General features: G+C 40.7%; 1 protein-coding gene across 2 annotated transcripts in view; it reads right to left on the reverse strand.

Annotated features, from left to right (window-relative positions):
- The window catches only part of plekhg4 (pleckstrin homology domain containing, family G (with RhoGef domain) member 4), an 86,592-nt gene that overhangs the window by 53,677 nt on the left and 5,701 nt on the right, over positions 1-27,214 (reverse strand). For both annotated transcript variants that reach the window (XM_017706168.2, XM_017706167.2), the window contains exons 2-3: positions 12,673-12,870; positions 1,969-4,273 (exon numbers count right to left, since the gene is read on the reverse strand). In XM_017706168.2, the coding sequence (XP_017561657.1) occupies positions 1,969-4,273; positions 12,673-12,870 (2,503 nt within the window). The remainder of the gene's footprint in view (positions 1-1,968; positions 4,274-12,672; positions 12,871-27,214) is intronic.

Genomic DNA, 27,214 nt, shown 5'->3' on the forward strand with positions numbered 1-27,214 from the left:
ATGGTGAAATTTCTTTGGGTACTATTTCGCATCAGAAAGCCCTGCATGTACATCTCTTCCATGAAAGTATGTTTTATTAGAAACCTTTCATCTCAAAACTACTGTAAAACAATGTTTCAGACAGCAGGCAGGATATTCATTACCATCTCATGCAATAACGTTTTGTGACAGAGCTTGTAGCGGCAATACAATCTTGATGTCTGGTTCTTATCACCACCCCATGACCATTTTTGCCAAATGTCTGTGGAACTGAGTGTTTCATATTAAACCCATTTGAATGACTTTATTTACATCTTAACTATTATAAATTTTGAAAAATCAACGGAATGGTACAAGTAGTATTCAAATATCCCAACAACATTTGATATTATAATCATTAAAAAACTAAATGCAAAAAGGTTTAAGTTGTTGCATAACAGATACAAAAAGTCTTATTTACATTTCCTTTAGACAGCTTAAACCATTACTGTTTATACCTGCTCTTAAAATTAATTAAATATTCTTTTATTTTGCATTTTACTGTATATTTTTGAGGTTTATCATATTTCCCCCAATAAATAAATAAATAAATGATAGATAGATTGACTGATAAGAATGAGAGATGAACTGTACCTTATCGTTGAGTTGATTTGGGTCAGTTTATTTAGATCAGCTGATTTAAGCCTAAATTTGCATTTTATTCATACAGAATATGATGACATACAGAACATTAAGTTGGAGTGACATCTTTATACTGTACACAATTTATCACCTTTTTGTTTGAAATACTTGAATATAATTCTGCTTAGACATTGCCAATTTGCTTAACATCAGAAACAATATAAGCTACTGAATATAGAACATATGTCTTACCAAGATATCTGGCCAACAAAAATCAAGATAAATCTGTTAAATCATAAATCTGTCTTATTCTGTCTGGAGTCTTGAGTGTTTCCACTAGTTTGTCTGCAGACAAACAAACAATCAACAAGCACTCTTAAGCAGACACACCACCAACAGCCAGTCAAACCATGGTCAAGTCAAATCTGCTATCAACATCAACCCAAAGCCATAAATGCACAAAGACAATTCAATCCAAAAAGAAAGCTATTAAATTACCAAATAAACAAACCAGAGACACCAGGATTGCTGCACATGACCTACTCTTCCCTCCAGCTCTCTCAGTTTCCAGCAGGACTCTAAAAAGCATCCTTGGCCATTGTTCAGCGGAGTCACCGCTAAAACTGAAAACAAACTGTCTAGAGACCGGAATATGACCTGCGATGAAGCCTGCCCTTGTAAAATGCTCAGACTAAGCAGAAACAGGCTCCCTTGCCCTCCCTCCTTTCAGCGATTTTTCCCCCTAATAGGGGATGAATAGAAGGGCAGGTCTCTGAGGCTGTAGCATGGACCATTTGAGAGCAATTTGTAGGCTGTCAGTAGGCTGCCGCCGGTGATCCCTGTGCAGGGAACAGCTCAGCGCTGAAAAAATGCCACTCCATCCTGGAGTATCTAAAGCAAACACAACCAGGTGGACATGGTGCTGGAGAAATAGCAACTATATGATGTCAAACAGGCTAAAGCTAACAACACCTGGAAACAGTAGTGACAGTTCCCAAGGTGCCACATGATACATGAATAAACATTTTTTTTTAGTGTCATAAAATGAAGAAATGCAAAGAAAATACAGGGTCAAATGGTTAAAAATTAGTCTGAATTAAAAAATAAGACGAAGTGATGAACATAAAGATGAAATTAGGATGAGAGGACTGAGGCTAGACACGGTGCTGAGGATGAGGAAAAGGAAGTGAAAGACGAAGAGTGGATGCTCCACTATTTTGAGTAGAAAAACAGCTGGAAGAGCTGCAGCTTGGTAAGTGGAAAAGGGTTAATAAAAGGGATAAATCCAATGGAAATGTTAACAGGGAAAAAAGACTGCAAGGTGACAGGATAAAGACAAATGGGGGGGATTTTGAGAATGGATTCTACCTTGCGGTTGCTGACGAGGATCAAAGTCCATGTCTGATTCCAGCTGTGAGGAGCCGTTAACACTAACAGAAGATGCAAGCTCATCCGCAGCCCTCTTCTCTTCTATTTTTTCTTCCTTTCTTGCTTCTTCCACTCTCTTCTCCTCTGGCTGAACAACAGTAGGAGTCTTCTCTCCTTCCACCACCGGTGTATCCAGAGTGTATGCATCCTCTTGGACATTTTTGGTTGGCACATCTGAGACTTGACAGATTGGCACTGTTTTTATCTCAGAAACGTCAGTTTCCTCACTTTCAATAGTACCACCCTGCTCAACTCTTCTGGAGTCAAGGGGCGCACTTTCCACTTTCTCATAATTCTCTGTTTCTACTCCTTTTTCCTCCTCTACCTTCTGCGTTCCCTCCTTTTCTTCTCTTCTCTCCTCTGTTTGTTCTGTCTCCTGAACTGGAGTGGTTCCAGATTTGGGTGTGGAGTCCACCAAACCTGTCTGAGGAGTCTCTCCTTTGTCTACAACAACCGCCGCTCTGTTTTTGTCCTCACCTTTGCCCCCCCTTTCGATCTCCTCTCCTCCAGCTCCTGCCTCACACACCTCTTCACATGGTGTCTCGCCCTTTCGTTCCCTCTCTTTGGTGCTCACTTCCTCTACCTTTACCTCCTTCTCAGTTTCTGTATGTGTATCTCCCTCACTCTCTTTCTCCTCGCATGACTCTGTCCTCTCCTGACCTGGACCAACAGTTGTAACGTGACTCTCCTCAGGCTCTAGAGGGACAAAGGCACAGTCTACCTGTGGCCCCATGGGGCCTGCTGACCCAGGCCTGCCCTTTTCTACATCGCAGAAGCTGGGGCTGCTTTCACTACCACATTCACTACCACATGGATCATTCTTAGAAGCTATTGGCTGACCAACTGACCTGTCTACTGGATCTTCCTGTTCAGATGCAGATTGTGCTTCTATATATGTGCTATTTTGTACCTCAATGGCATCTGCCTGTGTCTCTGTCTCTTCCTCAACAGACTCAGCAACTTCTATAAGCTCTGTTATGCTAATGTCTTGAGTGTCCTTCAGGCTACTGTCCATTTCAATCTCACTTTTAACTCTGTGCTCACCTTCAGAAGTCTTTTCTAAGTCTGTGACAATGCTATTTTTTGTATGCTGGTCTTGGATGGTGTTTTCTGGGTCTTGAACACTAGTAACTGGACAATGATGGATGCCATTTAACGTTTCAGTGTCTGAACTTGATATGTTATTCATTTTTGAGTCACAAAGTGCTGTGTTGCTGCAGTCCGTGCTTTCAGGCACACATTCTCTGTCAGATTCATGCTCAGGCATACTGTTGGAGGGAGATGTACATGTACCTGTAGCACAGATGGCTTCGCATCGGTTCACCTGCTGCTGCTGGTTGTGCAGATCTGCTGGAGTGGTGCAGGTTGTTTGAGGCTGAAATGGGTCACTCAGGTTCTCCTCAATCAGCATGGCACACACCATGCTTTGAGAGCAAAAGGTGTTTTTTATGGGGTTCTGAGAGGGATTAGCATTTTGTTGCTTTAGTGAAGGCCCTGGAGTCCGTGGCTTGTGCAGGTTTCTGTAGTTCATGCTTATGGACTGGGTCAAAGAACCTTTCTGTGGCGAAAAGCGAGGCAGCTCAATTTCCGTCAGTTCCACATATTCACCCTCCGAATCGTCAGCAGCACTGCTCGAACTCCTCCCGCTGCTGAGCTTACTAGACTGTTCTTTCAGAGCAGGAAGAAGCTTAACTCCCTTACTCTGATTCTCTCTGTCTTCTGAATGGCCCATGGAAGTGTCAATCAAAATCCCATGTCCCGACTCGAAGATAGTGGAGCTATCTTCATGCTCTGCATCAGAGTTTTCTTCCCCACCTTCACTGTCCTTCAGCCTTCCGTTCCCAAACAAAGTCTGGGTAATTTTTGGGGGTTTACTGATAAACTCTGGTTGCACAACATCCTCCCAGGGGACCCTGAAAATACTGCTATCCGCAGAGAGGAGGCAGTGTTCCAGTGCAACTCGGCCGTCATTACCCCTCTCCCGGTTAATGGAGTCCAGCCAAGCCATGCTGAAGAGGGAGGTGTAGGCTAGCTCCGGAACCTCCAGCTCCTCCACATGCTGCCCATTCGTTGACAGGTAGTTGAGAGTGATGCGCGGAGGACGTCTGGTTGACGCTGCCACCTGCAGGTAGAAGTCTTCAGGCCTTAAGACACGGCTGTCCAGAGAGCACAGCTGGATTATTACCTTCTCGTGGACACAAAGCGGCCAGCCCTCGTGGCGGAACAGGAAACCACAATATGGGAACTACAAAGAGAGAAAGAGAAAGTTTTAAAATCGAGTATGATTAAACTAATTTTAATGATAGGTGAGTAAATGCAAGCAACAAAGACAAGGAAAATGTCAAGAGAAGACAACTCAATGTAATGGGTCTGAAAGAATGAGTCTCTCGAAAAGAATGTAAGCGCTAATAAAGGCAAAGGGTGGATATGTTACATCTTATCTCGTGGCAGTGCAGGACAGTGCAGAGGAAGAATGGACAATGAAATCCTTCATGCCAAAAACGGTTCCAAATGACACTTTCTCTCTAACTCTACATACATACATATGAATGAATTCTGCACAAAACTTCCACTGTCCATTTACTAAAACAGGAATGACAGTAAAATGACATGGAAAAAACTGCCCTAAAAGGTCCTTAAATGCAGAATAGTTAACTGTATTTCTTTCTGTAGACTGTGACAGTGTGCCACCAGTACACTTAGCTGCTCTGTAATCTGATGCAAATGGCCCCAGATATGCCAGCAATAGATCAAATATTCTCCTGGAATCTGACTATGGGCCAGCCAAAAATGACCCAAGGTTCCCTTTCAAAGCGAAGGCTGGAGGAGTCTGGAGAAGTCTGGAGAGGATGTAGGGTAGCGTGTCGTTGTCTGAGGCCATGAGGGGGGTGAAAAGGCTTTTTATTCACAGAGCAGTCATCCTGCTAAGTCTGCTGGTTCCCATTATGGTATCCTTATGTGCCTTCATAAGGGCTTATAAATGGCGACCCCTGTGTGCTGTGCATGGTGGAGAGATCATGAGGCACCTCACTGACCCCAGGTGCAACAAGGAGGAGATTTTCCCACACAGTCCAAGAGACAGGATATATACACACAGAATGGATAGACAACACCGCAACACACACAAATATATGTTAGACATAAAAAGTGCAAGGAATAGGCAGGGTCAAAGGGCAACAATGCACCATATTCAACATTTCCCTTTAATATAGAAGGATAAAGGCACAAAATGTCTCCAAAAACACCCGTAGTCTATAACTATACAAAACATAAAATCTAAAATGTACTATAACTTTTGCATAGGCAAAATTTTGTTTTACTTTACTTTCCCCAATATGACAAATTCAGCAAATAAACAGTAATCACTCATTAACATACGCATAAGTACTTTCACTTACAAAATCAACAAAGAGCACCCAAATCTTTGCATATCAGAGACGTCACAATAACCACCTTTTCTTTTCCAATACTAATACTGCTACCTTCAGCATTGGCTTGTAGTACACATACACACACACACACACACACACACACACACACAATGAGACAGACAGACAAGCATACACATTCACACCAAGGGGCAAATCCAGAGAACCTGGAGGAAACCCACGCAGACACAAGGAGAACATGCAAACTCCACACAGAGAGGACCATGGTCTCCCAGCCAGGAATCGAACCCAGGCCCTCCTTGCTGTGAGGCGACAGCACTACCCACCACAACACCGTGCCACCCCACTGGTACCAGTTCAACTGTTTTTCTTTAAAAACTACTAAGCTTTGAAATAATTGGCATCTACAATCTAAAACTGGAACAGATTCCTTTTTCATCTGATATCTGTTCCAGTATTTTCTACCCAATAACAATGCCCATTGATACTGATATGCCATCTCCAACAAATGTAATTATTCAGAGTAAACATTTCATTTTGAATTTCTTGCAAAAAGTGCCCCCAATTCTGTTTAAAATGAGGACAAAAAATGACCGTAAAATGCAATATTTCAATCTCCTTTCTTCAGTGAAAAACAATAATTATCAAACAAAAATATCTAAACACATATGTATCATGTTTTCTAGGAAATAGGACTGTGTAATACATCATTTGTTAATGATCATTTATTTATATTTTTACATTTATTTATACTTTTCAATACCAACACTGCAGAATCCATTAATATGCAAATGAGCCTGCAATATATTTTTAATATATGCTATAAGCATTTTGACCAATCACAGATCCAGATGAGTGTTACTGTGGGCGTTCTAGTACACAGTGGAGTGAAATTACGTTCCTCTAGGAACAAAAAATTAAACTAGAAACAATAAATACGATACATTAAACAGACATTAGACACAGTAGACAGACAGGACAGTGCAGCACACATGAGATAGTGGAATAAGGTGCAGAGATATTTAACATGCTGTGATTTGTGAGTCACGCAGTCAGATGACAGACATAAACACAGCAGTTACTGAGGTAGAAAAACCAGAGTAAAACAGTGTAAACACAGTGTAGCAGCAATGATCCAGAGAGTTGTGTGTGTGGAGTATGTGTGTGAGGGTGGGGGGTTAGCTCGGTCCTTGTGAGTTTAAGAACCTGATTGCTGAGGAATAAAGCTGTTGCAGAGTCTGGCAGTGGTGGAGTGGATGGTCCGGTACCTTCTGCCAGGCGGCAGCAGTGAAAAAAATCCATGTGAGGGATGGATGGGGACGCCCACAATGCTAGTGGCTTTCCGGATACAATGTGTGGTGTAGATGTCATGATGGAGGGGAGAGAGACCCCGATGATCTTCTCAACTGTCCTCACTATACGCTGTAGGGTCTTGCGGTCTGAGGCAGTGCAATTCCCAAACCAGGCGATGATGCAGCTGCTCAGGATGCTCTCCACAGTCCCCCTGTAGAATATGGTGACGATGGGAGGGGGGAGATGAGCCTTCTTCAGTCTCCGCAGGATGTAGAGGCATGCTGGGCTCTCTTGGCTATGAAGTTGGTGTTGAGGGACCAGGTGAGGTTCTCTGTGATGTGGACACAGAGGAACTTGGTGCTCCAGTGATGTTCAGTGGGGGGGGTGGTCATCTCGCACTCTTCGGAAGTTAACCACCATCTTAGTTTTATCTACATTCAGAGACAGGTTGTTGGCTCCGCACCAGTCTGTTAGGTGCAACTCCTCTCTGTACGCTGACTCGTCGTTCTTGCTGATCAGACCCATCACAGTTGTGTCATCAGCAAACTTGATGATGTGGTTTGAGCTGTACTTTGCAGTACAGACTTGAGTCAGCAGAGTGAAAGGCAGTGGACAGAGCACACAGCCCTGAGGGGCTGGAGATGTTATTTCCTATCCTGACTAACTGAGGTCTCTCAGATAGGAAATCCAGGATCCATTTACAAAGGGAGGCGTTCAGGCCCAGCAAGCTCAGTTTTCCAATCAGCTGCTGAGGAATGATGGTGTTGAATGCTGAAATGAAGTCTACGAACAGCATTCTGACATAGGTGTCTTTATTGTCCAGGTGGGTGAGAGCCAGGTGGAGTGTGGTGGAGATGGCGTCATCTGTTGAGTGGTTGGGGCAATATGCAAATTGCAGCGGGTCCAGTGAAGGAGGAAGCTGATCTTTAATGTGCCTTATGACAAGCATCTTGAAGCACTTCATGGTGATGGGAGTGAGTGCAACGGGACAGTAGTCATTGAGGCAGGACACTGGAGACTTCTTCGGCACAGGGATGATGATGGACTTGAAGCACGTTGGAACGACTGCAGTGCACAAAGAGATGTTGAATATGTCCTTGAGAACATCAGCCAGCTGTTTGGCGCATTCTCTGTACACACTGCCTGGTATGCTGTCGGATCCTGGTGCTTTTCGTGGTTGACTGTGTAGTGTTCTCCGCACATCAGCAGTGGACAGTACACAGTACCTGTTCACTTGGAGGGGGTGTGGTTTTCCTCACCGTCGGGCCGTTCTGTGCCTCAAACTGAGCACAGAACTTGTTAAGCATGTCTGGAAGGGAGGAATCACTGTCACAAGCAGGTGGAGGTGACTTATAGTTGGTGATGGCCTGGATGCCCTGCCCTGCACCGTGTCAGCAGTGTTTTGAAAATGACCATCGATTTTCTTTGAGTAGGCATGCTTAGCCTCTTTGATGGTCCAGGAAAGCTTGGATCTTGCTATCCTGAGGCTTGCTTTGTCCCTTGACTTGAAAGGCTTGTCGCGGGTTCTCAGCAGCGTGCGCACCTCTGCAGTCATCCATGGTTTCTGGTTGGGGTGAGTTCTGACGGGTTTGGAGACAGTAACATCATCAATGCACTTGCTGATGTAGCCAGTCACTGATTCTGAGTACTCCTCCAGGTAGTAGCTGCTACTCGAAACATCTCCCAGTCAGTGTGCTCAAAACAGTCCTGAAGAGCAGAGATAGCTCCTGGCGGCCAGGGTCTCACTTGCTTCTGGTCTGGTTTGGCACGTCTGATGAGCGGTCTGTATGCTGGAATGAGCATCACAGAGATGTGGTCGTGCGGGGCTCGTCCCTGTAGGGATGTAGCCAGGGATCTTTGTGTAAACAAGATCCAACACGTTAGCTCCATGGGTTCCAAAGTCCACATACGGATGAAACTTGGGGAGTACTGACTTCAGACTGGCATGATTGAAATCACTGGCAACAATAAACAGTCCGTCTGGGTGTGTTTTTTGCAGATCGCTGATAGCACTGTACAGCTCGTTCAGTGCGGCGTTAGCATTAGCAATGGGAGCTATATACACTGCTATTATATACAGCAAACTTATCTCTTTAGGCAAATAAAAGGGTCTGGTTCTGATAATCACAAACTCCACCAGCGGTGAGCAGTGACTAGAGACTAGCACCACGTTTTTACACCATTCAATGTTGATGTAAACACACAGTCCTCCACCTCGAGTCTCACCGCTCAGCTCAGCATCTCTGTCCTCACGGAAGCACAACAGGCCGTCGAGCTAAACAGATAGGTCCGGAGTGGAGCTCGTCATCCACGTCTCCGTAAAAACGAAAACACAGCAGTCTCTGAACTCGCACTGGGTAGCCCGCTGAATCCGGAGGTAGTCCAGTTTATTCTCCAAAGAACAAATGTTAGAGAGAAGGAGCGTCGCTTGCCTCGCTTCTGCCTCCTCGCTCATCGCTTTCGGCCAGCAGGCTCACGCAGCACCGGGGATCATAGCAGGCCTAGCTCGCACAGCACTTCCAGCAGTTTGCTTGGAAGCAGAGATTGTGGCTGATTTCTCAGCTGTAGCAGGCTCTGGCGATGGTAGATGATGGTGCTTGTTGAAACAGTCATGATATCTAGTTTTTGTTCGGGTTACACAACAGACAGTAAACAAAAATAGCAAAAAAGCACCGTTTTGCTATTCCTGAAGAGGACACTGCAGCTACTCGCGGCGCCACCGGAAGTTTCCAAGTTTCAAACTAAAGTCAATTATATGTTGGTCAAAATGATGCTGACCAGGACATCACTGATTCCCCAATGAAGTTTTAATATAATACAAGGCACATCGCAATCATCCATATCAATCAGCCCTGCTTGGATCTAGTATTAACACTGAGCAATAGCAGGGACTGAGACAGACACACACATGCCTGCATGCACACACTTAAAAGCATGGGAGAGACTATAAACAAACCAGTGTCAAGCAGTTTCCGTTTTAAAGGTCACCTCTCAGCCTTGTCACCAGAATGACCCTCCCTTCCCCCACAGGTATATGTTTCTGAGTGTGTATGTATGCGCATGTGTGTGCGCATGTGTGAGGGAGAAGCAAAAGAGATCAGAAACAAAGCTGTGGTCACTGCACAAACGGAGCAAACAGGGGTCAGGGGTTGGTCTCTTTCACTGCTTCAGTGACCAAAGCAACATAGAGGCACTGATAAACTCTACATTCAAAGCTTTCATGCTATCTTTAATGATCTATTTATCTTTTTGTCTCTTTGTTTCCAGAGCAAGGGTGTCACCAGTGCTTGCATTTATAGTTTAGAATCATCGTTTTCAATAATACTAAACCAATTTGGTTGCAGACAAGTGCATAACATAATTTGATTTAATTAAGACGCTAGAAAATAAATATTTCATGTGTACACAGTGATAAACAGAGCTGTAAAATACCTAAGAAATTTGCATCACTTTGAAAATTAGGTTATGACAAAATGAATCTTATACTTCATCATATCTCAAAAGTGGAGCTTACAAGGCATATAACACAAAAATCCCAAAAGTGGACCTTACAAGGCAGATACCCCCAAAAAGATGTATCTGAATAACTGCATAATAGAGTAAAACAGCCAAATATTTTACTGACAGTAACAAAATGATAACATACATATTTTGATATGAAAAAAATGACAAAGTGGTGGTGGTGGTTGGGGGAGGGGTTTCTCTACAGTTCTTTCATTACCTGCACTCCTTGGGGCAAAGACTCTACAGTTTTGACAGAAAATGCATAGCATAACATCTAAAAGCTTAATTGTTAATAGAGGTGATTTTCCTGTCAAAATGGCAGAGAATGGATTGCAGGCAATGAAAAGCAAAAAGCAAAAACTCGTTTGAAAGATGCCATTACTGTAAGTGCATGTGGATCAGCTGTTCAGACAGTGATGAGGGTGTTGCAGGTTCTACTTTGTGTATGTGCGTGTATATGCGAGATGACAACAGCACTCAGACATGCACAGAAAGGCTTCCTTCCTTTATGGACACTACCCATTAGAGTTGGCACTGGCTTTCTGGAGCACTAAAACTGTGCTATACCTGTGCAGGGTTTTTTGGTTTGGTGTGCAAATGGACAGGGACACACACAAGCACATTTCATACTAGTTTCAGTATATACAGTCACATCATGTATGACGTTTTCTGACAACTTTGTTGCATGAGACAAAATGAGAGTTTTGAGTCCCCCCCCCCCCGAAACTAACTTACTTATTTTATATTATTTATATTATTTCTACCATTAACAATGTAACATATAAAAAAATCAAGGTTTCTGAATGGCCTTGTTTACATGCGAATGATTGAATAAGGCAAAATTGAAATGGGAAAAATCACTGCAATTCCATATGAAATGATTTTTAAAATAAGTGCTTGCAATAAACTATTAAAGAAGAAACAATTAGTAGAAATAAATAAATAAAACAAGAACGACTGACATCCAATCAGCTGCCATGTTATGCCTGTAATTGTGTACCAAGAATACGCATCTCCGTGTGAAATAAGACAATCCAAAAACTTTGATGAAGTGGATATCAAAATAGGGGGTGATGCTGCAAGTCAATAAGGACAATATGAGTAACATAAATTTCCATGGCTGAATCCCCAAAAAACTCAAAATCAAGCATGTTGTGATGATGTCAGTTGTATGCACCATTTCTGCACTTTGACCTGCATATGCAGCCAGAATCCTCTGTTAAAAAATTAACTTGCTCCTCTGTTACAGACAGTAATGGACAGATAGCCAAAAGTATCAAATTTTGTGTTTAAACATTGAGCTGTAAACAGTTGGCAAGTCTGGTAAACTAAACTTCACTTTAGTTATAATGAATGTGAGCAAATGACAGCATTTCGCTAGCTAGCTGACTTTGCCTGTGTTGTTGATTGTCCTCTGGATATTAACAGAGCATGCGTTTAAGTGATTAGAGAGCCAGATTTAGAGGGGCATACACTTACTTTCAGCGGATTTGGCCACAATCCAGGGCCAAAAATTTAACAGTTTGTCCACAGTTTGTGTATTCTCAATCAAGATCAAGTTTATGCAGTTACTTGATTTTAATTGTTGTTTAGTTTTTTTCATGACCTATGCAGTTAATTCAGTATCCTACAAGTACTGACGATAAACACGATATACCCAGAAAAATGTAATGTGAAATTATCATGATAACGTCAAAAAACATTATCGTCATATTGTCCACCCCTAACTACACAGACAGAAAATGTGCCTGTGTTCAAAACAGCTGCTAAGTAAAGTCTCTAGGTCAAGTGGGTGGTATATATATATATATATATATATATATCTTACGGCCACACGGGTTGCCAAAACAGGGGGAACAGTAAATGAAATCAAGCCTGAAGCATGTGTGCATGTGCGATACAGGCATGAGAGAGGGGGACAGGAGCAGAGGGAGAGAGAGGGAGAGAGAGAGACAGAGAGAGAGGGGGAGAGACACTGTGTTCTTGCTGGGAAAAACCCCTCAGCTTTGAATCACTGATAGGGCTTCTGAGGCTGCTTCTCAAATAACCAAAACAAGCAGCGTTAACAAAAACATTTGAGCTTGGTGGATGCCCAAGTCTTTTGTCTGAGGTGTGTGTGCACATGTATGTGTGTCTGACTGCACCCACATAGTGACTAATAGTGAGTGGAGGGAGAGCGGATCACCTAACCAAACATGACACACCACAGCACTATCTCAGGCATGACACTACACGACTCGAAAGAGAGCGACAGTGTGGCTTTACCATGACTGAAAAAAGATAAGCTACATAGAACAAAAGGAGAAAAAGGAAAAAAAATGACAATGAGTAAGCGTAAAGAAATTAGCTGGAACCGCAGTGTGTCATTAACAGAACGTGACAAGCTAACATCTAAATGCATCTGAATAAAAGACTTCACAAAGAATAAACAGGAAGAGAGAAGAAAGGAAAAGCTTACACATGCATCCTGCTGGATGCTCTGCAGGATGTGTTTGGCGGGCACCAAGAAGTCAATGAGGTAGCGCAGGCCGTCTCCACGGTACAGCGACTCCACTACATCCAGGACCTGACAGAGCACAGTGGCCCCAGTGGCCTCAAACGGTGGGTAGAGGGCTGCAAGGGTGTTCTGGATGCAGCTGTCCAGAGATTCAGAGTCCTGCAATCATACAAACAGAGACAGGGACCATACTTGTTAATTACAGATGGCACAATAGCACTTTTTTTTTCATACCAATAATGATATACTAGGCTTACTTTTGTGTTTCAGGTTTGTCTCACGTCAAATGTAGTGCTTCTTTTTCACTGCATTGAACACACTGTGACTCAAATTGCTAAGTGTGTTACAGCCAAACACTCAACACTTTTTGTACAATTAGTTTACTGAAAGGCTGTTTTCGTAAACAATTCGAAGGCTAGCTCAAATTCAGAAACACTGGCATTGTAGTTGTCCAGTTGGTTGTGGATAGTGTCTTCATAAGTCACCTCTACAACAGCGAAATTGAGTAATAACAGATGCAGAGAGGTAAAATAGCCTTAACAAAAAAAAATCATGATTTGATCAGCATGATTTTAATATAGCAGATAGAAAAACACCCCTATATCAGCTACAATACAGACCTTTAACAATAAACTGAGACCATCCCAAAGGACAACACTGGCAAGAAAAAGAAGAATCAGAGCAGCCCCATTGGCAACCAAAACACTACAGCTAAACGGCCATGCAAAAGGCCACATCTGTACAAACAGACGAATGCATCTGTATATACAAATACGGATGTACAGCAGGTATACACACATTCAAAGAGCAGAGCCACAGTGGTACTGCAGATGGAGTGGTCTGCAGCACTTGTTGTTATAGATCTTTTCTTCTCTGGAGCTGAGAAAAGTGCAGGAGCCCTCATTGGAACCAGACCCCAGAATCCCCAAAGAGCCAAGGGCCAAAATTTGCTAAAAATATCAGCAACCACCAGCCATTAATTAAGGCAAAGGCCACTGAGGCTACCACCTGCACCTCTGCGACACTGCATAGGACTGCCTCTATTATAAGGGAAATTAAACCTGCCCACATTTATGATACTTCCAAATCAGACATTTGGTGGAAAGGTTTCCGCAGCGGGAAATTCTGAGAACTCAAGTATTGCAAGCATTAGAGTGTTACTTTTGCTTCATAGTTAAGTTTTGCTTGGAAACAAAAGGGTCAAATTCTGAAAACATCCAGCAGAAAACTAGCCAATCATGAATTGTGTTTCTCTATGGTATCTAGGTAAATATCTAAGCAAGCTCTCCTATTGGTTAGAAGGCCTAATACATTAGATTAACCATCAGCATAGTGACAAAATGACAAAGAAATCAACAACTGGGTCTGATTTCATTTGGAAAAAATGTCACTCTCGGACTCCTGGAAGTCCAAGATACATCACTGACGATGAATACAAGCAGCAGCCTAATCCAAGGGCTGTTAGAAATGGAAAACAGCGGTGGCAGCTCTATGCCAGGCTTTCTACAGGCTAGTATGTCTACCACAAACTTCAAGTAGATTACAGAATGACTTTCAGAAGCTTCAAATATCGGTGTTTAATTTTGAATGGCCAAAAATATATTCATATACTTGTTTTAGTGTCAAACTGATACGTAATATCAAGAATAGCTTATGTGTTTTTTGACAATGTATGAATTATCTATAAAATGAACAAAAGCACAGAGAAAATCTGAGTTAAACTACTATAGCTATTCATTGATCTTGTTACTGAAGCTGGTGTCTGATTCACTGTAACATGCAAACAGTAAACTTAATCTAAAGTAAATCTGTAAGGTAAATCAGTAAAGTAAACCTGAGTTAAACTATTTTTTTCTCACCTCTCAACTATACTGAATATTTATTCTTTTTACATCTTCCTCATCTTGTTCTCTCTTTCGCTCTCACATTATACAAGCTCAGACAAAAGTTATCATGCTGTCCTCAGGCTCTCAAAAATCAGGCCTGAATAAAACTCCACTGTTAGAGTCTATATTAAGATTAATCTTAAAAGACTTTAAAGCGCTCCCATAGGGTCTGATTAGTAAGACAACTGCAGCCTCAGCTTTCACAGAGCATGCTAGAGGTGAGAAATAAAGAAATGTAAGAAGGAGCAAATCAAAATGTGAAAATATGAAACTTCTTTCTTTTTTAATTGAGACAAGCCAAAAATCTCCAAACACTCAGTCACCCTTGCTCTACTATCTCATAACATAACTACCTCAAAAATATCTGCCCCAAAGGCAGTTCTGGCCCCTCACACCTCGCTTTCCTTCCTAAATGACTGATCATCCCCCCAGAAGCCCCAAGTCCTACAGTTGCTGTACTGAGAGCTGTGTTATCATGTCTGCCTGACGGGGAAAGATGACTGCCCCCAGTGCTGGTCACAGAAGGGTGTTGGATCTTCATGATTACACTGAACCCACACAAGGCCTTTCTGTGTGTGAAAGTGAACTGATGTCTGGGAATGGATGTGCTCACACAGTGAAAAACATCAACATGACACAGCTGCAGAGAGAAAGAAAGACTGGCACAGGTGCAGCGTGAATAAACACGACTTTCAACATCAGGGACTAGAAAAGACAGGAAGAAACAGCAAGAGAAAAAATATATAGTCGCTGTCAGAACGCAATCTTGCCCTTTACATTGTGTGAACATGGTCCAGAATGACATTGAAGTCTTGTGACATTAAATCAAACTAAAGTTAAGAACCTTCTACCTCTTCTGTAAAGTTACCATTTCCATTACCACTATTTGATTGGCTCTCAATTTTTTAAAAATAATTCTAAATGTATCTTGATTTTTTATTTCTACACCCAATATGATGACGACTTTCCCTCCCCTGGAATTAACAGGAAGTGTTACCATAGTTGAATTTGAATATAGAATACATTCTATACACTTAGTAAGTCTATAAGCCTGTTCCAAAATCTAAAAGGTTTACACTAAAATCTCAAAAATAGGAAAAAAGTCAGGTAACATTTTTCACTTTGTACGCTACAGCTTTAACTTAAACTTAAAGCCCAATCTTGCATATTATTGGATAAGCCTGTTCATGGGTCATAGAGGTGGTTGTTACATGAAGCTGCCTTGTTCTGTATGGTTTAAAATAATTTTGGGCCTTTTATTTCATATGCATAAAATCTGTGACCAATCTGTGACTGCAAACATGCATGCATGAGTGAGAGAAATTCTCCTACTTTATGATGTCTCTGGCTGTGCATCTTTTTTTCTTTTTTTTTTTTACAGTAGGGGAAAATGCAGAGCCTGTATAAAAATCTGGTTTGGGTCCATTTGGGACAGAATTTTCTTGTACTCTGTCCATTTCAAACTTGAAACGTAATGATATGAGGCAGCCTGGGTTTACAACAAATCCTGATGTGGTTCAGGATGGGACAATCTCAGACAGAAAGCCACCGTGCTGTTCTCATGATCAGAAAAAAAACATCTGTCTTGATTAAAGCTCTACCGGAGTCTCTAAATATCAGGTTTAGTCTTCCCTTAAGAGGCTCCCAGGGGGGTCTGACACATAGGACAATTGAAGCCTCAGCTGTCAGAGAACACAGGTGTGAAATAAAGAAATTCTTAGTTGGCAGTGAATCAAACCCTATAAGCACCCTGTTTCTCTGAATAATATGCAAAATGCTGTTATGTGAAAATATAAAACTACTTTTTAAGTGAGTCAAGCTAAAACCCTGCAACCACTCTTTAGTCACCCTTGCCCTGATTACTGAATAGCAAAAAACTCAAAACATGTTTAACAAGTCCTGAATAAAAATGTGATCATGACAATGTGTGAATCGATTCAGCATCTTTCAAGAGAGAATCTAACACATTCTAAGAATCGCACCACTATAATTATGTATATGTATACTAAGAATTTTCTAGGTCTGACACAATCAAAATCTAATAGTCTGTATAAATGAAAAACGTCTAAAAACAATTCACAAGAACGGCATCATTCTGCAGCTTCTGATATTGCAGGTTAGGCCTGTTTTTCTCTACTTTTTCTATGAAGTCAAGACATTTCTCTCTTAATTTAGAAGGAACACATCAACAAACACGCACACGCACGCACACACACTCCCCCATAGTTAGGAGGGTGATGCGAAAGGCCATATCTCTGCAGGTGACTATAGTCCTAGGGGACAGAAAGAGACAGTCGGGAGAATACAGACGCCACACCAGCAGATAAGACACACTGCCAGTCTGAACTCCAAGGCAACAATAAGCCTCCATTATCTTATGTTTTCAGTTACAACAATATGGGTTACACACACATACACACACAAACAGATCACATCATACTCCAGTGTAATGCTCAGAGATCAGGCACTGATTGGCAAAAACAGGTCATCAATGTGAGAAAACTTTCAGGTTAATGGTTGCTGGGAGAAGACAAACAAGAGACCGCTTTTTTCTTCTTCTAGATGCACAAATGAGAGGCTTACACTTGATTAATGAGAGAAAGTTGTTCAAGCTTGGCCAGTTGCAGCTTTCAAATGGATTGCCCCTGTGTTTGTGTGTGTGTCTGTGTGTATGTTTTACTATTTCAGATGGTTATATAGCTTAAACACAAAAGAGCACAAACACAAGCGCACAGATGAGATCCCAGGCCAACTGTGTTAAAACATGAGACAACATACTGTAACTCATCTACTCTGAATAGTTGCACATATGCACATATATGCATAGATTTATACATAAAACAACCACAGATGCCAACTAATAAAAGATAAATATAGTACCTTGTTTATTAATTTTCAGCCAAGTACAAGTTATTTTTTTAGTGTCAGGGCAAAAGCATAAATACAGGGTGGACACACTAAATACTCCAAAAAACAACAACAACAACAAAAAGGTATTTAGTGTGTCCACCCTGTGTCACTGTAACAGCTTCCATTTATTTTGGGATAATTGCTTTCAGTTTTTCAAAGAAACCTGCAGGGCCATTTTTTTCACACCTCCAAAGTTCAGTCTTAGAAGTTTTTCGTATTTTCTGAGTCTTATCGAATTACATCGAAGTAACCCCAATCTTATTCAGTGAGGTTGATTTCTGGGTTCTGGGGTGGCCAGTTCATTGTTTTGAGAACACCAGCAGCTTCTTTGCTTGATTCGCAAATGTTGTTCTTTTTTTGTTATTTCTTTTTCTCAGTAAGGGCTGCTTGACAGATACACGTCCTTTCAGACTCATAGTACTGAGTTGTCTACTCACAGTGGAAGGATGGACATAAACACCTGTGCATTTATCAGATCTGAAGCAAAAGTAAAGCTTGATTTTGTACTCTCTCAAAGATGAAAGCTTTCAATACTGATTATCTGATGAGGATACTTCCTGTTGGTTGTGAGCAGTCTTATTTTCTCTGTCTATTTATAGTTTTCAACTCTAGTCTCTAGATTTTTCTTTGGAAATTAAAATGATAGGTGGTCTCTGACTCTTGCCTAGTACATACACACACAATATTTATCTGGACACAGTTTATATAAGTCCTCAACAAGTAAAACAGCATTTTGTCCCATCAGTCTCCCTCTCTCTCTCTCTCTTCCTTTCATTTCAGCATACTTTCAGTAGCTCTAGATCTCGGTCCGCCTTGCACTGCACCTCCCATTCCCATATATTTCACCAACTACTATCTCAGACCATCACTAACACACATTCATTCAGAGCTTCCGGCCTTACTAACAATTCAATTATTACTAATGATGACTACAATAATAACTTTTTGTCCACCAAGCAATGTAGTTCACATACTATACTTCATGGTTGTCAGTCAACATAAAGGTAAAAGAAAACTGCATTAAATAGTTTATCATGATGTGCTACATTAAGGTTCACATTGTGTTTTTGTCTGAAGGCTGAACTTTTTTGTTTCTTTCACTGTTTTTTTAACACTGCTTCTCCCTGTTGCTATACAATAACTGCTTTATAAGTGTCTATCAGTTGTGCTAACTAGCTTTATATGTAATGGCAGAAAGCTCTGGCACTTTTCTTTTTAGAAAATTATCTAGTATTACCTAGAAAGCATGGTGGCCAGAACAAAAAATCAAGGCTGAGGCTACTTGACTGCTTCTAGGTGACCCTGGAGTTCCTCACTATGAACAGCCACAGAGAGGGCATGAAACACAAGGCTTTCGGCACACAAATACAGAGAGCAATTAAAAACAACTGTGGAGGAAAAAAAGTATCTCCTACTTGACATACAAGTATCTGGGTGTGCACTTAGACAGCACACTGGATTGGAATTGTAACACTTGTTATGCTGTGTACAAGAAAGACCAAAGGCGCCTGTAATCCTGAGGAGTCTTTTGGTGTGTTTGAAGCTCCTATGGACATTCTACCAATCTGCTGTAGTGAGTGCTATATGCTATGCTGTTGTGTGGTGTGACAACAGCACTAACAAAAGTGCTCTGAACAAATTAAACTCATTAGGAGCACTGGCTCTGCTGCAGAAATCAAGCTGGACACTCTGGAGGTTGTGGCAGAACAAATGACTCTCAACCAGCTGTTAGCCATCTTGGACAAAACCTTTCAACCCCTGCAGGCTACACTGGAAAAACAGAGAAGCAAATCCAGTGGCTGACTGTTATAGCTGCGTTGTGCTAAAGAGCGCCGTGTGAGATCTTTCTTACCCACTGCTATAAAACACTATAACAAGTCTCCTTACTGTAGGGACAGTGCCATCTCCTGCTGTCTGAACTGTGCTGAATCACATAACTATATCACCTCCCTTGCTAGTACACATTGCATAATATATCACAACCTGCTACTGTAATGACACTTTCATTATGCACTTTAGACTATAAATACTGCTGCTGTTGCTAGTTATGTTTATATTGATTGAGCCTCATTCACCTTCACATTCAATATCTTCCCACGTTTTCTAAGTGGGTCTTATACGCTTAAGCAAATTTGCTAATGAATATCCTTCTATTCCTATTCTCTCATATTTTTCTCTAATTTAATCCATTTTTTTGTTCCTGGTTAATTTATGTCTATTTTGTCTGCATAATATACGTAAGTTTATGTTCGATTATATGCCTTGCTGTTATACTGCAATTTTCCTTCGGAAACACAAATTATCTTTCTATCTTTCCATCCATCCACTCATAAACAAACAAAAAAAATGCATACAACATATTGCTGAAAACCTTGTATCTCCATTTTGGTTGTTTCACAGTTTTTCACATTATTTGAAAGCACCTGTTTTCGTTTACATTGTATGTAAATTTCATGATGAACAGATTAAAAGAAATGCACCAAAATTATTTGGAAAAATTTCTGGTTCCACTGACTTACAAGGTTTTCTTCTGACAACATCAATACACTGAATATGTAAACGTGTGCATAGCATATTATAGAGTATATACAACAGCTTCAAACTTGGAATTTTAGAACCAGAACACCACCTTTTAAGAACAAACACCAAAGTGCAATGAGAAAGTAACAAAAGAACTACAATGTTCTTTATTGTGGCTATGGCTATTATGCAAAAGCAAGAATTTTTGTGTGAGGTAGTTCGGGAACCAAGTGCAAAAATCACATGAAACCAGTTTTCAATGAGTAGCTCTCACAGACCACCTAAAACCCTCAAACTCACCATTAAGTTTCACATCACTTCAACCTGTACTGATACTGAGAAAATACACCCTAAGCGTTTTACTCTGAGCTGCCGCTTATTAAAACACTCAAGTGCTCAACGCTGAAAAAGCACTGGTCACACACGTTCATTAGAGTGGGGCTTTTGAGCTAATTATTCAGGAAGGAAATGGGATCAATGTACCTTCACCATCTCAAACTCTGTGAAAGCAAACACATTTAGGAGAAAGTATTGTTGCAATATATTGTGCTGCACTTATATATTATACTTTATTGTATTGCACTGTGTATTGTATTTTACTGTATTGTATTGTATTGTACAGTACAGAGTACTGTGTTCAACTTTACTCCTTTTTTCTGGGTATCTACAGTGACTTTTGTTTCTAGCAGTATCTGAGCTCAGGACTGTCTTTTTCCGTAACCTATTGGTAACTAGCAAAGATGTTTTCTCTAGACCGACAAAGCACTTCTTGTACATCACTCTGGATAAGAGCGTCTGCTAAACGCTGTAAATGTAAAGAAAGTAAAATATACAAGTCTTCTCCAGCTTTCTCTGTATCTCTCTTGCTCTCTCTCTATGTAGGGTGGGCTGAATAGAACACTAATCTAATCCTACTCTAGACTCCAGTGGCAGAGTGGAGCAAAATGGAGAGGGATTTAGCGCTGGTTTACAGCAACTGCCTAATATTCTCCAGATCTGAATGGCCACACAAGCAGCCATGGTTTTTCCCTGTCTATCTTTGTTTGTTAGTTTATTCTCAGAGACATTAGCATGTTGGGTTGGAGAGGGTTACAATGGTATCGTCCTACGAAGCTTTGTAGCTATGCCTACCAAGAAAACACACTTTCTTATAGGAAAATGAGAATTAGACTGTGCACACTTTGTCAGTGAGTCTCCAGTGAGAGCACTTCTCTGAGGATTGAAGTTCCATCTGGTCTACATTATATAGAACCTTCATACACCATATGATTTTTTTAGGAATTGCTAACCTCAGCATGAAAGCAATCTGAATTGTTCCACAATAAACACATGAGAGAGTGGCCTTTGAGGTTCCATGCAGTTAAAAGCTGATTTCTCCTGAATTGTGCAGATCCATTTCAGTAATAATCCACATGACAGGAAAGACTGCGGCACTGAGAGCTGCTCGTAATCAAGCATCTGGCCTCTAACTGCCCAGCAGACCGGCCCACAGCAGCATCATATTAGATTGCTTAACTAATCCTGTCTCTACAGGCCACACTCTGGCAAATGAATAATCAATCACATCATCTGCTCCCAAGGGTGCAGTGACTCTGCTAACTGTGTTAACCTCCCAGTAGTCTTCACAGAGGACAGAGATGAACACTTTGCTTAAAAGACCAAGGGCCACTCTTGACTAATGGCTCAGGATGATTGTGGGGGAAAGGCAATAAAATAGTATGAATGATTAATTGATGCATGGACTAGCATGTCATGTGCTAATCAAATCAGATATGAGAAGGCAGCAAGAAAAAAAGAATAATTAGCTTGTGAGAAATGAAAGCCCTACCATTTAACAGAACTGTCCCCAACTAAAGATTTACTAAGTTGGCCAAAAGGTCTGATTTTTGACTAAAATGCAACAAATGACCACCTAAAAAGTCTAACGAATAAGCATCAGAACTCCAACCTTGGGAACTCTAAACATTTGGTGGAACGTCCTGCTGATCCCTGTGGTACGCTTTTGTTACTGCTGGCAGTAGCAGAGTTTTCTGTCACTGCCCCATTAAAAAATATGCAATATCTAGATTCCCATTGTACTGTAAATGCAGCATAAGAGTTCTTGGGCAAGATTCCAAACACTACACTCACTTACCTTTTAAACACAAATAAGTCGCTCTGGATAAAACTGATTGATAGATAGACATATCTTAATTGTCATTGTTAAAAACAATGAAAAACCATTTAGCAGCTCTAGAACTGACAGCAAAGACATAAACAAAAAGAAATTTAGACAAATAAGACCAAAGAGAAGTATAAACAAAATAAGCTCATATACAATATGATGTTATACAATCAATACAATAAGACCATATACAAAATGCCACAAATGTAAATGTAAACTGGGGAAAAAGTATGTGTGCTCAGTGACATAAAACTATGGCAATGATAAGTATTTTCTGAGCCTTCTGAGAAGATGATCATCGAAGTAAACAACTCAGATGGGTGGAGAAATGCTTATACCCAATAAATGTGAAGTAACAAGAGACACACTTAATGGTAGCACTGACTGACAGGAGCGTGAGCACACACAGAGCAACAGACAGTGTGGGGGTAGATCTGTAGGGACCTAACCTTTCACCCTAACACAAGCGACAGAACGAGCCAGCTGTCCATCAGAAAGGTGGAAAGAAAAAGAGAAAGAATGAAGAGAGTGAAAGTTGCTATTTTAACCATTAAAAATGTAATAGAATATTTTGAGCTCTCATGTTTGTCTGAACCCTGGTCAGATAAGGGCTATTGTCTAAGGGTGTGCTCGTCAGAGAGCTTAGCGACACAGAAGCTCTATAGCAAATGGTAGACAGCATGAGCTGAGCATTACTTGGGAGTTTGTACAATATGAACAAATCGTAAAAATCTCTCCTTCGTCACCTAAGCACTATTATCTCTCTCAATTGAATACAATGACCACTGCCTGGCAGCTCCTGATAAGAGGAAAGGTCCTGCACTGGAAGCCATGTTGGATTTGCCCTTCTTCCTGTAAGAGTGAACTGTCCTTCAATCATTGGCTTCAACATCATATGTTACAACATCCCACCCTCAAACACACACGTCTGCCCTTCCTCTTGACACATTCGCTAACCTCACCTGGAGTGCCACGCCATCTCAAATATAGCATCCAGACCAAAAAAAATAACACTTTCAGGGGATTTATATTTGAAATTGGATTACTGAGCAAAAAGTTCTGTATCTAGTCGAAATATGTCTGTTTAATCTGGAAGTTAGAAACAAATTTTATAAATGGCAGTTAGATGGAAATTTCATAAAAATGTGGTTTAGTCTTGTTTAGGTTACTAATCTGCTATTGTAAGACATTAGAAGCTTCACAAAAAAGCCTTTGAGTTCAACATTGCTATATTGCCATAAAAACCAACACATTTACACATCTCTGCCTACACCAGTTTAACCCCAATATAAGTAGTGTTTCACCCTTTACAGCTTTTCGAATAAGACAAAATAAAACACAATACAGCAAATTAAAACAGACACATAGAAGTCTTAAAGGCACAGTAATTCTAGGGAGGAGAGGTTGAAACATGACAATGAACAAATAAATACATCTACACAAAGCCACACAAACATACTAAGAGGAAAAATGTAGGACATAGCCTCTCTGAACGTTAACGCTCAACGTTAACGCCAAATGGTTGTTTGGTCATTGATTGCAAAGAAATACTGCACGTTTCTGGATTCATAAACTCTTTAGTCTTGTAACTCATGGCTAACAAAGGTTACATAAATCAGAGATAGTAGCTTACCATGGGGAAAAAAAACACATGCCTATATGCAGAAGCAGCAGAAGCACTGCGGAGGTTGTGAAATTGTCTTGTCACATTCCTGGTGTGAGTAAAGTGGAAAACAAACGAGCATTCAGGAACGCTCTAGAGCTGAGAGAGCTCATCAACAATTGTAGAAAGAAGAAACAAATCATAGATTCTGCAAACGATAAAACTTGATGTAGCTTCACAACTCATAACCCTCCAACCCTTTTGGCCTGACTTTATAAAGCATGTTAAAAAAAGCTCCCATGAGTTTAGAACACCCTCCCCAGTTACTGATGGGCCTGAGGGAATGAGAACAAGTCTGCTTTAAAAACACTGGCTGAAGACCTGGATGGAGTAAATCCCTGAACACTTTACTTTGCTGCACATCTTCAATAAAATTGATGTCGAAGCCATTTTAAGAATCCTGAAACCTGTAATTTGAAATGTTTTAAACAGAAAATGGAACAAAATGTCACTATTCAACAGTACTTAGTACTTGCAAAAATGACCTGTTGACCACCTGTTGATCCTCATGTTCTAAACTGAAGCAAGAAGTTTGGGGTTTAGCCATGCATTATGACTCTGTGATACCCCAATGCAAAGCATCATTGAGAACAGACATTGTAATAAGTACGGAATCTAATGCAACTGCCTTATTTGAACACCAAATGTTGCAAACAATCTGCACCAATCAACTCTCAACTCCAGCACTCCCTGTGCCTCTCAGGTCTGGTGTCATTAGTATGTTTTGTAAAAACATGATTATGGTCACAATTTTTCACATTCAGATTTTGTCCAAAATATTGTGAGAACACTGAATCATGAACACAGTATCAAGACACAAATCAATTCATGAGTTGAGTGTACCCTGGACTCTGAGGGAGAGGCAGCTTAGAAAATGTTTCTGAGGTGGTTAAAACTGTGTGTGTGTGTGTGTTGAGTGCAAAAGTTAATGGTATCAACAGCTATAAGAATCAGGAAGAATCTCAGAGCATACTAACTTTTAAATAATTTTTTCCACAAACTACAGTCTTTAAAACACACATTGGAATCAAATGAAAAATCTAATATTTCCAAGTGAAAGGAGCAGTGTTAAGGATCATCTCTGAAGCAGCAGGCATTTTCGTTCAGTGCAAGATTGAGGCGGCAGGATGGGGAGGTGAAACAACGTTGACACATTATTATTGGTTAATGTCATTAGTCTCCGCCCATTGGTGCACAGTGTTGCAGCCAATAATCAAGACATTTTAGATGTGTGCAACAATCTTGGGCTATTTTATTTGGATAGTAGACTATGGACCCATACAGATTTACATAGATCTACAGATGTTCAAGCTGTTAACAAACTGTTTAGTGAAAGATTCTCAACAGTGGTAGTGCCATGGTTATGATTTGAAAAGGCAACAGTGTTAGGGGCAGTGTTATAGTTAGGTTTAGGTTTTGGGTTAGAGTAAAAGTTAGATCAAGCTGGATTTAACAGATAATAGATGTAAAAGACATTAAAATAAAGTATGTATTTATTAAAACAGACAAGCTATATTGTTGAATGCAAGTTAAAGATAAGTATCTACAAAATCATTTAAAGTGTATTAAAGCATTTCTAAAGTCACCATGATACTTGACTAACAAGGTAACAATAATGGTCCATTTTGATTTCAAGTTCTATAAATAGATAATGTCATGGTTAAGACTGCAACACAACATTGATATGGGGAACCAATCTCTTCCCAAACCCCTAGAAAGGGAAGAGAGTGCAGGCCAATACTCTCTATCAATACTCTATCAATACTCTGTTACGCTGAGTAAGAAGGTGGTCTAGAGATAAAAAGTCAAATTGCTTTCTCTGTACTTCTCTCATTGCTGACATAGTGCCTAAAGAGAGATCTGTATTTGTATGATATTAAAATCCCACTTTTAATGGATGAGATGCAAATAACCGTTGCAGCATACACTGACAGATTATTTGTTCAGAAGACAGTCAACACGTTAATCTTTCAGAAGTAAGCCATAATTACACACATGAATCTGTGGATAAGTCTGGTTTCCATGGTGACACAAATTAATCCTTGTGAAGAAGAAATTGAAGATTCCATTTAGAATTAAAATTGGGACTGGACCTGACATGGCCACACACACAGCAGACTTCCAGGACTCTCTACGTTCCCCACAGCTTCAAGTGTCTCCTCAAAATAATCCGGGCTAATTTTAATCAGTCTCTCTCTGAAATCCAAACCTCCAAAAGCGTCCAAACCCACAGGAAGATATAATACACAAGTCTGAATCCTCAGAGTGCCCTGCTCTTTCGGGTTAATCCCCAGAACGCTAAATAACACCAGAGCCTGTCCATTCACATCAAAGCCAATTCATGGCATGAGTGGGAGCTACACAAAAAAAGTTGACTTTTGGCCCAGTGCCAGTGATGGATAGAATCCCAGTCTGCTCTATTGTAAGGTTCTTGTCTATTGGTTGAAAGCTGGACTGTGTGGTGGCGCTGTCTGGGGCTGAACTCAGCAGGATGTCACAACGTAAGGTCAACAGGGAGGAGCTTCCGGCGGTCTGGAGTTCTGGGTTTGTCTGGCTATGCATGCATGGGTCATGATCATGTAAATAAACAAAATTATAAGAGCATGAAATTAATTGGGTGTTCAAATATTCAAAGAAGATTTGCTTGACATATTAGGTTGCCTTCAGGCCTACTTTTCTTTAGGGTGGAATTAATAAAATTCAGTAATATGACACTGGTAGAGTTAGCTGGTACAGTCAAAGTTAACTAAGAATTTTTTTTATCCATTTGTAGTACTAAAACTGATTGTCTGATATACTAGCATAAAAGTACAAACAATCAGTACTGCCCAGCAGTAATTTGAGTTAATCCATAACATCAAGTAGCTTGTCCTTGAAGCTGGATCTATTATAATAATTTTTATTGTATCACGTATGGGTCAAACTGTGGTAATTATACATGCAGATACTCCTTTGAAGCATTGTGCTGCTTTGTATGTCCAACATATGGTAGATTACAGGTTGTAATATGAGATGGTGATGCCCAACAATCAACATCAGTCAACCTGTACATGACTTTCCCTACCTCAGAGACTCACTCTCAGTACAGGTTGTTAGGTCTCTGTTAACAGCAATAACACTTTCACATGCTTGAGTAGGTCACAAACCATAAGAGGCCAGCAGGAAAGCCCAATACATGGTCATTTAAGGGTTTGTATGTGTGTGTACATGAGAGTGTGAAAAAAGGGACGCATCTGTGGTTATTCCTTTTCAAATGGGCCACTCATAGACAGAGGGCAGCTTCCTGTCCACTATAATTAAGGTTAGTGTCACAAAGCGAGCATGCTCAACTCTCAGGAATACATAAGGGGTCCATAACCT

The sequence above is a fragment of the Pygocentrus nattereri genome, chromosome 25 (assembly GCF_015220715.1).
Source record: "Pygocentrus nattereri isolate fPygNat1 chromosome 25, fPygNat1.pri, whole genome shotgun sequence".
Taxonomy (NCBI): Eukaryota; Metazoa; Chordata; class Actinopteri; order Characiformes; family Serrasalmidae; genus Pygocentrus; species Pygocentrus nattereri.